Source organism: Clupea harengus, chromosome 22 (assembly GCF_900700415.2).
Source record: "Clupea harengus chromosome 22, Ch_v2.0.2, whole genome shotgun sequence".
Taxonomy (NCBI): domain Eukaryota; kingdom Metazoa; phylum Chordata; class Actinopteri; order Clupeiformes; family Clupeidae; genus Clupea; species Clupea harengus.
In genome coordinates, this window is record NC_045173.1 from 6,386,789 (window position 1) to 6,399,784 (window position 12,996).

The 12,996-nt window shown below is 41.7% G+C and overlaps 1 protein-coding gene across 3 annotated transcripts in view; it reads right to left on the reverse strand.

Moving 5' to 3' along the window:
* Nucleotides 1-167: 167 nt before the first annotated feature.
* Nucleotides 168-12,996, reverse strand: part of nr3c2 (nuclear receptor subfamily 3, group C, member 2) — a 64,000-nt gene continuing 51,171 nt past the window's right edge. For all 3 annotated transcript variants that reach the window (XM_031559345.1, XM_031559344.2, XM_012831317.2), the window contains 3 exons: nucleotides 10,144-10,274; nucleotides 5,400-5,557; nucleotides 168-4,519 (listed from right to left, as the gene is read on the reverse strand). In XM_031559345.1, coding sequence (XP_031415205.1) covers nucleotides 4,364-4,519; nucleotides 5,400-5,557; nucleotides 10,144-10,274 — 445 coding nt within the window. In that variant the 3' untranslated portion in view covers nucleotides 168-4,363. The remainder of the gene's footprint in view (nucleotides 4,520-5,399; nucleotides 5,558-10,143; nucleotides 10,275-12,996) is intronic.

Below are 12,996 nucleotides of genomic sequence, written 5' to 3' on the forward strand. Positions count from 1 at the left end.
TGTTTGATATACTTGGTCTTCCCTCTTTTTCTCCATGTCTCCTCCATTATGACTGCTTCTTCTTTTGATTCTTCTCATCCATGCTGTCTTGTGGTTATGATGGACTATGAGGACACTGGCATTGTGGAAGAGCATCAGAATCACAATAAAGGCACACGTCAGCAGGCGTCAGTTAGGGGGTTTATTGGAATCCCTTGATATTTTTGCAAACACAGTTATGGCAATATCTGCATCAAGATATACAGTTTGGAGGAACTAGTTGCGTATTTTGCCTTAAAGTCATGAACAAGAATATTGATGATCTTTGTTGATAGTTGCTGACAAGTATTGTACAAAGCATTGGATTAAAAACATTTCTGATTTTCATAGCTGTTATTTTGTAAGGAAACAGGAAATGCATCTTGCGTCACACTAGGAGATATGGCTTGGTTGCTTTACACAAGATCAGTTTCAACAAGTATGATGGCAAAAACAACAACACAAATCAGAAAGACACATGAGGGGCTGTTTGAAAAAAGAAGACTCCTATCCGTGAAGAGGAACAGAGCTCATTTCAGTTGCAAAATACTGATTGAAAAGCTACCTACTGTGTTTACCTTGTAGCTCTGCAGAAGCCCATTCTCTGCGGTAGGTGATTTATACAAATGCATAGTGTTGGTATACCACAGTAGTAGAGAGGAGCAATACAGTGTAATAGCTGGTTAAACAATGTACAGAAGCATGAGATTCTGCAGTCATTTGCTGTCAGAACTGCCTTCTACAAAACACTCAAACAGGTTTTGCTCCTATAGGACTCCTATACCAACTTATTGAGAGATCAAAAGCAGCCGTCTTGCCCAGAGCAGTGCTCTCTGGTCGTGGTTCTGAGGGACTTATCTCCGCACAGCACTGGAGAGATTCGGCTACTTTTCTTCACTTGGTTTTCCTAATCCCAGGTCAACTCGGGCTTCATGTGAGTGACTGCTGAAATACTGCATGACTGGTGGCTGTAGTTCTGAGTACTCTGTGTAATCATTGCACTGTGTGTGCTGCGTTTCAAATCACCAGCCTCTGCTCTTGGGTCTTCCATTTGGTTTGTTCATTTTCCCTCTCATCTCATCTGACCAATGCCCTGTGTGTGTGTGTGTTGCCATGTAAGAAAAAGCCAAGCACCTTGTCTATATGCCCACCCTGTTCCTGTCCCTAAGGCGTGTGGATGTGTCCTGGGTAAGTCTGCAGTGTTAAATAAATAAACCTTTTCATCAAGGGATTAGTCATTAAATGAAATAAACCAAACTACTTATCCATATGCATCCAGTGGGTGGGAGCTATGCAATGGAATAGGACCTATAGCTTTGAATGATTTCCTATTGTACTTAGGTTGTGTTGACACTTAAAGAAAAGAAAACAAACGAAAAATGTACAAAACCATCTTACTAAGAAAAATCCTTTGAAATTCACATTATTTTTTAAACAAACAAAAGGGAGACAAAACGCTTTGTGAATCTAACATTCATGTTATAAAGTGTTTCTCTCTCCATGTTAAGTACATTCATTTCTCTCTCTCTCTCTCTCTCTGTCTTTCTTGCTCTCATTCATCCTCTCACAGGTTTTGCTCTTAAACCACAACATAGCAGGAGACCAGGCGAGACAAACAAACACATGGGAGACTAGTGTTCCAACCACAGATGGATAAAAGTAGAAATCTCCATCACAACGCGATACTGGGACTCATTTATTTACAACAGATACTGTAAAATGGTAACCTTTCATGTGAGAGTAAAAAGGCACGGATTTCCCTTCTTAAATACACTGTAAACATCTGGTCAAAAAGCATGCATAAACATTGTCACTTTACAAAAAAAATCTCATAGATTTTTGTTGCATCTTTTTAGACAAAGTACTAATATATTGTTTTCCAGCAAAATATAATTCTTTCAAAAAATACTTTCCCATACAGCCTATGAACCTTTTGTGAGTCTGATTTACATATATATTTATCAAAATAGACAGGGAAAAGGAAAAAATACAAAGAACAAAGATGGAAAACAAAAATCCTTACAGCTTATAGTTTTCATTTCCTTCACAAACGCTTAGTCGTACAGCAGGGTGTAGACAGAGAAAGGGCACGTGGTAACATCCTGTTACCCAAGGGCTATCTCTGCCATTTTGGGCCACCTATCTAACACCTACTGCAAGAACCAGTGTTTTACATAGCACAGGGTAGGTAATTAAACTCATTCTCTCTCTCTCTCTCTCTCTCTCTCTCTCTCTCACAGACATTTCTCATCCTAGACAGCTCCCGTCTACTTAATGTCTCAATTATCACATTAACATCCCCGGTGCAAATCTTACTTCAGTCGAAAGCCTAAATCCTTTCCTTGTGAAAACACAACAATGCCCTCTGGAGAAAGGGGATCAACATAGCTTCAGTCAGCTTTTACACAGAAAGTAGGAGGAGGAAACACACACACACACACACACACACACACACACACACACTAAGATTGGCCACCCATTCCACTCTGGTGGATCTCCTTCAGCCCGTGTGGCTGGGGAAGAACCTGTGGGGATTTCCTATGAGTTTCAAACATTGCACACCTCTCAATCCTGTTCTCCAAATAGCGTTCACTCTGACAGTTGTCCCAGTATTCAGAAATGTAGATGTCAGGGGAGAGGGCAAGAGTATGTTTTAATTAAATGAAATCCAAACCTTTTTAGTACAACATTTGGAAAACCACAAAATCATCAGAAGCAAATAGTGTGTACCAGCTGTAAGTATGCAGAAAGCTCTGCCGCAGACTACTGTTGCTTTCAAGCGTTAGCTCTGAAAAATGTTTTGTTTTCCAGTATGAAGAAAGTATATGATTTTGAAGCTTTGTATTACCTGTGTTTCTGTACATGTGCAGCTACTGTTAAAATGTGTTAAATCTGCTTGGTTTTATGAAAAGAAGCACCTTTAATATAAAATGGTGTCCAAGATTTGGACTGTGTATTTTTCTTGTTTCGTTTTTTTTTTTTTTTTTTTTTTTTTATATATATATATATATATTTTTTAAGAAAAACAAAAAAAAATATTCCACACAAATAGAAAATACTATTTTATTCAGTATTTAGGTGGAGGGCTGTTTTTTTTGTTTGAAAATCATGTGCAAATGTTTCTAGGTTTGCCAAACATTTGCCAAGCATAAAGGCATTCCCCTCGATTTGCTTTGAGAGTAAATACTGTAGGTTCTGTCTAGGAGCGGTCTTTTCTAATGCTGGACATGGCTATGAAGCCCCTTGTGGCTATTAACATTTGTTCAGTGTGTGAATTGCCATTGGGCAGTAATCATGGGGTTACTTCATTGTACTTGGTAGTTTGGAATGTCTTTTTGGATGCGACTGCCAGATATAGTTGCTGATGCAGACATTTTGAAAAGACTAAGTGCTTCATTTCTGATGCAGTGTCAGTATACTTAAGTTCTTACAAAATTATTGATGGGATGTATGCACATTGTTAAGCTTCATTCGGTAGTATCAAAAGACACAAATCTGACTTATACAACTCTCTCACATACCATTTTTATTCATAAAAAGTTTAAATATTTAAATAATTCTATGTTTTGCATATCTGAGTAGGTTTTGATTGTTATGCAATGGTCTGAATTTGAGTGAGTGTTGTTTCTGTTTGCATTTAAAAATGCCAATTAGACACTGTTGAGTTTAGATGTCATAGCCCTTGGAGCGTGTTGAAATTGCCATGTTTCCTTTGCAAATACCTTGAAGGTTTTCCTACTACTATTGTGTGTAAAGGCCGCTTCATCTTTCCTATCAATGAATCCGCTTTTTCCTCTTCACAAGGAATGGTAAAACGAAAAACGCCAAACTGAGTTACAGAAAAGCCACAATAATCAGCTGCAGTGTACGTGGGGTTTCGATGTTTGTGTGCGTGTGTGTGCGCGCGCGTGCGCATGTTTGCATGTGTAAGTGAACGAGATAGTGAATTTGCCCTATAGCTTGACCAAAGAAAATGCATGGCTTCATATCCATAGAAAAAATTGTCATAATTGTCTTTGGGGCAATGAGAAGCACGTTGTCACGGCTTTGAGAAAAAAAAAAAAGAACTCTTCAAGAAAACACACATTGTCCGAATTGTGTCATTTTTCGACACCACCTCACATCATCTCTGCCTCTCTCTCTCTCTCTACGTGGCCTGTGATTGGTCAAAAGCAATCCTGGGACGTGCTGAAGATCTGTCTTTGACATAACCTTCTCTCACTTGTAAGGCTCCCAGTATTGTTATGTTGACGTCTCAAAACCCTGTAGGTGATGTCTGGGTTTCCCAAGCTCTCTTTTTTTCTCATCCGGCTCCTGGCCTTACGCGCTGACGTGGTTCAGTGTGTTACTTCTTATGAAAGAAGAGCGTGTGTGTGAGGCCCGACTCCACCTTTGGTATCTGATCACTGATGATCTCCACCAGCATCTCAGGAAACTCCACCTTCAGAACGTGGGACTCCCGGAACGTGTAGAAGCAGAAATCCAGAAGACTCCCCACCAGCTACGGGACACAAAACATTAAACTTAACTTCAAATTCATAAAGCAAAACACACAACATTCCTGCTGATGACACGATGAACTTTTTCAGGACACCCAAGTTTAATCTGAATGTAAAAATAAACACTGTTAATAATAACAGATTAATAACAGAACTGATTATGTTGTGTGAATTAGGAGACAGTATATTACACATTCAAATAAAATGGGCCCAAAGCTGTGAGACCATCAGTGCATTCAGGGCTGATGACATGCTGAGCTCATTCCTCACTAAGGAACCTACAAAATGTGAATTTAAATCCAAATGGTGACAGCCATCTCCCTGGCCTTCCAGTGGAAGAGATGAGGGTGATGAAGAGCCCAGGCGGGAGAGGGGATCACCTCCCACTGGCGGCCGGCAGCACAGGGCCACTGGGGGGAGCACTTGACTCTCAGCAGCCCCAGGGCACTTGTCACCGCCTTCATCCACCGGATTGGAGATGAAAGTGAATCTTAAATCTTAATCTGGAGCTATCCGAGAGCTGACTACATCATTTTAAGAAGCCAACTGTTACTCAACTCACTCGGGTAGATGTAATATTTATGTTTTGAAACAGGAAATAACTATAACTACTTATTTACTAATACTTGCAGTTTGAGGTAAAAGGTAACTAATTACTCTCTTGGAAATGTTGTTTAACATTCTTCAAAATATGAAATAGCAATCCCAAAAACTCCAAAGTAATGTTATGTGCCTGTTTACATATCTGTGATACAATCCTCCACCAGTGTGGATATTTAGTCTATTCAGCTGTGCAGACATTCCAAAGATCTATTTACATTTAAACTCGTGTAAGGAGCAAATCCTGATCTTCAGTTCATTGCTACTGGATGCACAACTTACTTCGTGCATAGCGTCCAGAAGCTTGGTCAGTTGAAAGAAACGCTGCCACGTCTGGCCCGAGTTGTTGGTGGCTTTGCCCACGGCCCGCCTCATCTCCTTGATGTAGTTCACCCTCATCTCCTCAAACGCTGCCTGGTTTTTCAGTCCATCTTTAGGAACTGTTGAGAGGAGAACAAGAGGCCCCGCCATCAGAGAGCTAGAACACCTCCACATACATACAGGGTTGCCATCAGAGAGCTCGAACACCTCCACATACATACAGGGTTGCCTACCGACTATCTCTAATGCTTTTTTTCATGTGAACACTTCTTTTTTTTCAAGTGGTACAAACATACTTTGATCCTTTATACATTCATACATACATATTTTGATATATGCTGTGTAACTTTTAATTAGTCTTTTAATTAGTCTTTAATCAAACATGGCCGGGTGATACCCTGATAATGTGGCAAGTGCCACCGCTGGCTTGTGACAGCGCCCTATTTCCTGACTGTCATCCGTGTTTAAAACTTTGTGATGTAGGTACGGTCCCTGCAGTGGCAGCAGTATCAAGGGTTTCATTAAGAAGCAGGCTAATGAATACATTTGTACGATGAGATATGAGATAAATGAAGTTAGGCATCCTGAGGAGAGACAGAGGGAGGTGAATCAGATTACCTAATGTTTAATAAATTGCATCGAAAGGCAAATAGAAGTTAAACTTGTTTTAGGATTCATCCGTACAGCAAGGGAGTAAGAAAAGCCTTCAGGCCATTTGTTGTACAACTGCAAAATCAGACCCACAGAACCAGACGACAAATGATTTCACAGTGAAGGCACAGCTACTGTTTTCCGCCCAGTCATGATTGACATGTATGTGGGGGCTTCCGCAGTGTCAGTTAGGAACTCTTTAGCCATGGGCTATTGACCCCTGCCTCACTGCAAACCCTGCTTTCAAACTGAAATATGTATCCATACTGTAATATTGTGATCATACTGCACACCCCTAAGGTGTGGCTTTCACTTGTTCGTACATAAAGTATTTCTTAAGTATTAGTACCACAGACTGTCTTACACCTTGTGTAAATTTAACATAAAAAAATGAATCATTTCACAAACATTATTTTGTTTGCCTCACTTGTTGAGGAGAAGTTCCCCCATCTTGTGTGAGACTGACAGGCTCCTTGTTAGTGTTGGTGGGAAGCTGACACAGCTAGGGGTCCTGTCATTTGGTTCTCTGTCACCATCCTGTCACCCTGTGTTTATATTGCAATCAGCAGGGACACACAGGGGAGAGATGACATAGCCTGATGTCTAAGAGATGGAGCAGACTCTCTTACTCATGAGCAGCCTCTCAACCGAAGCCGCGGGGTGGGGGTGGGGGGGTGCAGGGGGTGCATACTAGAATGAACAGGCTTTAGTGGTTTGCTTCTTCAGCTTTACACAGGAAACCTCTGCCTATTGCAAAGCCCACTTCAGGACCTGACTAGTAAATATGGTGTCAGCGCAGTCTACAGGCAGGTGAGGTGATGGTGGCGTTTGTGGCAGAGGCGGGGGGGTGAGGGGTGGGGGCGAAGGTGATTCTGCTTGTTCCCTCTTGTGTCTTCAGCAGGAATGTGCTGAACCCCTCTCCTGCGCTCCCTCCCTTCCTCCCTCCCTCCCTTCTCCTGCTCTCCTACTGACCCACATAGGCCTCATTAGCCACAGGGCTGGCATTTAGGACCCTGCTGAATGGAAACTGGCCTGATTACGCCTCCGTAATGGCTGTCATGTCAGGGTGAAAACAGCTCTCTTCTTTTGTTCCTGACAGGGTGGAGAGGAGCCCCTCGCCCGAGGCCTGTGGATGCTTGTGAGGAAAGTTTAGTGTCCATATGCCCTTGGATTTATGTCAACTGTGTGTGTCGGCGGTGTTTTGAAGCATTCAGCATGTGGCGGCAGTGGTACAGGAGGTAAAGAAGTCGTTTAGTAATCAGAGGGTTGCTAGTTCGATTCCCTGTCGAAGTGACCTTGAGCAAGGCACTGAACCCCTAATTGCTCCTGATGTGCAGTGTGCCATCAGTGAAAATGTAAAATGTGTATACATTGTACGTCGCACATATGTAAGTCGCTTTGGATAAAAGCGTCTGCTAAATGACTAAATGTAAATGTAAATGGGGTGAAAGATGGCCATTTCTCCATGTCCTTTCACCCTCTCCAAATGCGTTTAGTTGTCTTGAAGCTTGTAAATCAAGTTCTATACTCCACAGTCATCACTTAAGCATGCCAAATATGTATGGGAGGGCTGTCAGAAAAATTATGTGTGGTGACATACAACTTAAGTGTTAAAGGAGAAGAGCCTCTGAGGGGTTTGGGGAGGTCAAGGCCTCCATCATAACCAAAGTCACAGGAGAGCCTTCAGGCCCAGAGTGAAATTTTAGCCAAGGTCAAAGAAGACTTGGAACTTCACCCACATGCCCACAAAGCCCCTGTAGGACAGATCTGTCCACAGTCCACCAGATCAGACACACCAGACGCACCCCCTCTTCACAGACTGCTGCTATCTCCTTCTCAACTGGGTACGAACACAAACAAACACCCGTATCCACCCAAACCTACAGACATACCATCCACTTCTCTCTGCGTATCTGTGTCTATCTACCTCTGTCTCTCTGTCTTTCACATACACACAAATACGCACGCGCATGCGGAAGCGAGCACACACACACACACACACACACACACGTGCAGGCAGGCAGGCACGTAGGCACAATTTCACCACTAGCATACAACACTGGGCACTAGCACAACACGGATCTTAAATCTACATGTTCACACAAGCTGTCACTTAAAAACACTGCTCTGAGACATGAGATCAAGGCAAGCATGTGTCAAGTGTTTTAAATGTACCCTCAGTTCATAGAAATAAAAGCTTTGAACTTAACAAAAACATAACACCCCAATTACAGAAAAGCCACTATGAAAGCCTCTGAGCATAAAAAACTGACTAACTCCATGAGCACATTGGAGAAACCAAATAAATCTAATCAAATCAATGGCCAAATGTGTTTAAACTTCAAATCCTCTTAATAAGGCAGGGTAAGAGGAACTGTCGCATGGAATAGTGCTCTATGACATTTTGAATGGACCAGCAATTCTGGTGAGGCAGGTGGAGTGGACACCTAATGGAGGCCAACAAGGACAGTGATGTACTTGCAAAGCCAAGATGTTAAGCTGCTTTCAAAGTCAGATTGGATACAATGTCTTCTAAATACAGCAACCTGACAGAAAATGTATACAAATTTCACTTCTCTGTTCTTTTGTAATCCTCAACTTCCAAATGTCTTTGTCTTTCAATCTTGCCATCAGTCTATTTCCCTGGCAGGAAGTTTCTCTCTCTCTCTCTCTCTCTCTCTCTCTCTCTCTCTCGCTCTCTCTCTCTCTCTCTCTCTCGCCTCCACCTTGAAAATCGTGTTTGAGCGCAGCGTAGGGAAAACACTGGCTTTTGGCTGTTTGCCTCCTGTCTGACTGGCCTTTATTGAGTGCAGCAGGGCTGTTTGGCCGGACTCCAGTGGATCAGGGTGTAAGAAGTTGCGGTAGCAGACTGGGATCTCATCTGTACTCAAAAACAATACTTCTAAACTTTGCCCTACTTTCATAAAGATTTTAATCACTGTAACACTGTATGTATGTAGGTATGTGTATGGGTGTGTGTGTATGTGTGTGTGTGTGTGTGTGTGTGTGTGTGTGTACACTGCCCCCCACAAACAAAAAAGGTAAATGTAATGGTACATCTTAAAGAGCCATTACAGAGTTTTGTCTAAAACTAGCAAACTAACTAGCTAACAGCAAACAGACTTGCCTTGCAAACACCAACAGCACAGCTGGCACTGATGAAAGGAAGCTAAATATATTTGGCAACATTGTGCGTTAAAAGCTGTTTTTACATTTTCGTGGGTTTCCAACCAAGACCAGAAAACTATGTAGTGAAGAACCTGGCTCGCTCTCTGGGTGCGAATGCTAGGTGTGTTTATCTCTGCTTCTCTCGACAAATACATACCTTACAAAACAACATACGTAATGCTGCTTTAAAAGTCATGCCCATGACAATGATGACAATGACTCACTGTCATAGCATAATATGACCTAAGATGCTTCACATTAAGACTCCACTAATTAGCCTTAGTTAATGCAATCATTTCCATTAGCAAACCTTCCAACAATCCATAACCATAAATGAGTGTGCCTAGATAACCATAAACCATAGATCCACGATCATGTCATTAGTTACCACAAACCAACGCTTGACTTCAGCATTACTAAACATTACATATTATTGAGTGCTGTAGTTAATGCAGAGTTACACAGAGTTACACCCCCTTGTCCCATCTCATCTCAAACGCACAGGCCCTGAACATGAAACCAACCAAGTACAACCAGTGCGTGAAAGACAGTTGGAAATCATCTCTGAAATCATTTGCTGAAACAAGTAAACTATTCTACACGCTTATTTAACAGACTCAGGTTTTGAGCTTTTTCTGTTCGAACATACTCATGATGGATTCCTATAGCTACAGGCGTCCTGCTGACATGTAACATATATGCCAAAATGAAGAGTGGTAAAACCAGTCCTTTTCTGAGCGCTCAAACTCGTTTACCCTTTATCTAGAAACTACCTCTGAACCACTAGACATTATTTACCTTTAGGCTAAATAGCCTAAGATGGAATCTAAATGATGGAGTTTGACATAAACAAAACATCGGTGCTAATGTAAAGTTCATACCGTACCTGTGCTGAGAAGCAGTAGCACCTTCATAGCCAGGAACTCCTCATAGGTGAGCTGTAGCCGCACAAACTCCTGGCTCACCTGCCTCATGCCCACACACAGATCATACATGGCCGACTGCTGCATGCGCTCCCTGGAGGGGGACGGGGAGAGAGGGAGGGAGCAGGAAGGAAGAGAGGAAATAAGAAAAGAAAGTAAGAAAGATATACAGAGGGAAGGAGAGTGAAAGAGCCAAAAGAACAAAAAAAAAACAATCAGTATTTCAAGAAGTTCTGTGACCTAATTGTACATTTCCATTCACTGAATGACATGAACATTGCTCTCCCACTGTGAGAGGGACGAGCTGCACCTCTAGTCACATACATCAACATACATAAACATAAATACACATAGAAATACATATACAGAAATACACATAGAAATACATATACATAAATACACATAGAATATATTTTCTTATATACAGAAATACACGCAAATTCATGCAATGCTTCAGTTTTACCATTTGTATGAACTGTATGAGTGTGTGTTGGTGATAGGGCTGAACGATTTGGGAAAATAATCTAATTGCGATTTTTTACCAAAATATTGCGATTGCGATTCGATATGCGATTTTTTTATCCTCTTTTTTTCCCAACAAAACGTAATGAATGATTTAAATATGACCAACACAATATTAGATACATTTAGTGTAAAATATTCTTTCCCACATTTTACATTTTTATTTAACTGCTCATTACAGAAACAAGAACAACAAATCGGTGGCTTTGCCACTGTGCATTTAAGTAATTTAAAAAAAAGTAATTTTAAGTATAAACACTAGGCATGCACTTTTTAAACACAAAATGTACCATCTTAAAAAAAAAAAAAATTAAATTTTTTTTTTTTTTTGTGACCACGTTTTTTAATCGCGAACGTTGCGGTTAGAAAATCGCGTTCTATCATATCGCGATTAAATCGCAAATGCAATTAATCGTTCAGCCCTAGTTGGTGAGGGGAGTTATGTGGGCCTTAATGCATTTCCCCCTCCTGTAAACCTTTGAATTCATTACAGTTTGTTTGTCATCATTACTGATAGTACTCTTTACTTTCATGGTGAACTGTAGGGGGTGATGTGGTGTGATGGGCTTATGGAAAGAGATCCTCAACAACAGCATGATGCGTCAGAGGAGCAAGGCCAGAGAGAAAGTGAAGAGTTCAACCGAAAGCCAAGTTCTAGAGATTTCTACAGTACTCTTTGTGTCAACAAAAAAAATACCAGTAACCAGATATTGTTCATATAACTTCATACAAGCAGAGAAAGGAAAGTGAGAGAAATAGAAAAAAAGGGAGACTTGTGGTGAAAAGGTCTTTCACCCATAATCGTCTTCCTCTTTCTCTCCCACTGAATGTGTGTGTGCCTCAATCGTACCATGGCTACCTCTCTTAACTTTTCTCTGGCTGTTTGCCTTATACCCTAGCGTATCTCTACGTCTGTCTGTCTGTCTGTCTGTCTGTCTGTCTGTCTGTCTGTCTGTCTGTAGATTTGTTTGTTAGCCTTGCTATTGATCATACTCTCCTCCTTTCCTCTCTCCATTTACAGTATCTGTTAGTCTGCCGGTGTCTGACAGCCAACGCTGAAGTATTTTTCCATCTGAAAGAATCCTAACCGCACCTCAGCCAGTAGTGTCTCTTTGGCCAAACCAGAGATCCACAGAGATTCGATCCACAGGGACTGGGGGGCAACCTCACCAACTATCAAACTAGTGGAGGATCTAACATGAAGACACTTGCAAACAACAGTTAATGGAAGCTTATACCATTGTGTGCATCTTTTTGCAAAACAAACAACAAACTTCTACTGCCTCAATTGGAAAGTCTTATTTTCACTCTCTTTCTCCCTCCCTCCCTCCCTCCCACTCTCTCTCTCTCTCTCTCTCTCTCTCTCTGTCTCTCTCTCTCTCACACACACACACACAGACACACAAACAAACATGCAAGCACGCACACACGCGCACACACACACACACACACATTGACACGTAGCTTCCAGTTTCAGTCTCCTGGTTGTTAAGGAGAGGGGTTGTTGCAACAGCAGTGAATGAAGTGATAAACGTGTGAAAAGACCAGGTTCTCAAAAACCTTGTTAAGAGATGACAGCAGGAACAGACTTTCCCAAGCAGACTGTAATGGTGCACCACTCAAACCTGTGGAGCATGCTGAGCACTGATGCTGTGTGCCGCTCTGCACCGGGCCTGCATGCAATTTGGCAAAGAGCGGAGTGGAGCTTTTTCAGACTTCCATGCTCTGTGGTGCCACTGCTGCTGCTGCTGCTGCTGCTGGCAGCCACTTTTCTGAGAGCTGGTTGCTTTGGTACAGTTTGCAATGCCCTGGGCTTAAGTTGGATTTGTTGACATTCTCTGTTTCCAATCAATATGTGCTCACATATTTAAGGGGACACCCACGGTTGCCCAAACTAATAAATCTTACTTTAAAACATTAAAATATGTACCAGCAGTGTCGGTGTGTGAGGGATCTGTTGGGCCGGATAATGTTATTGTATTTCTGACTAGTTCCAAAGGTAACAATAGCAGCCCTGGCTATACACTGCCCACTAATATTCTCACTAATAATCTTCAATCTTAAGAGCTTTCATAAACTCTCCTATAGGCAAAGTACAGGACAGGCCTATGGATGAACTACAACTGAATTCAAATCCATGCTTGCACATTAACATCTCTGCACTGTATGTAGTGTGTATTATATTTAGCAAACTTCTGGTATGCACACTGTTCTTTTTTCTGTGTCTTGATGAAATGCACGTGGGGACTCCTAAAATAAGGGTGGGCCTGAAGCTTTGGGGCGTCTTTGGGGGC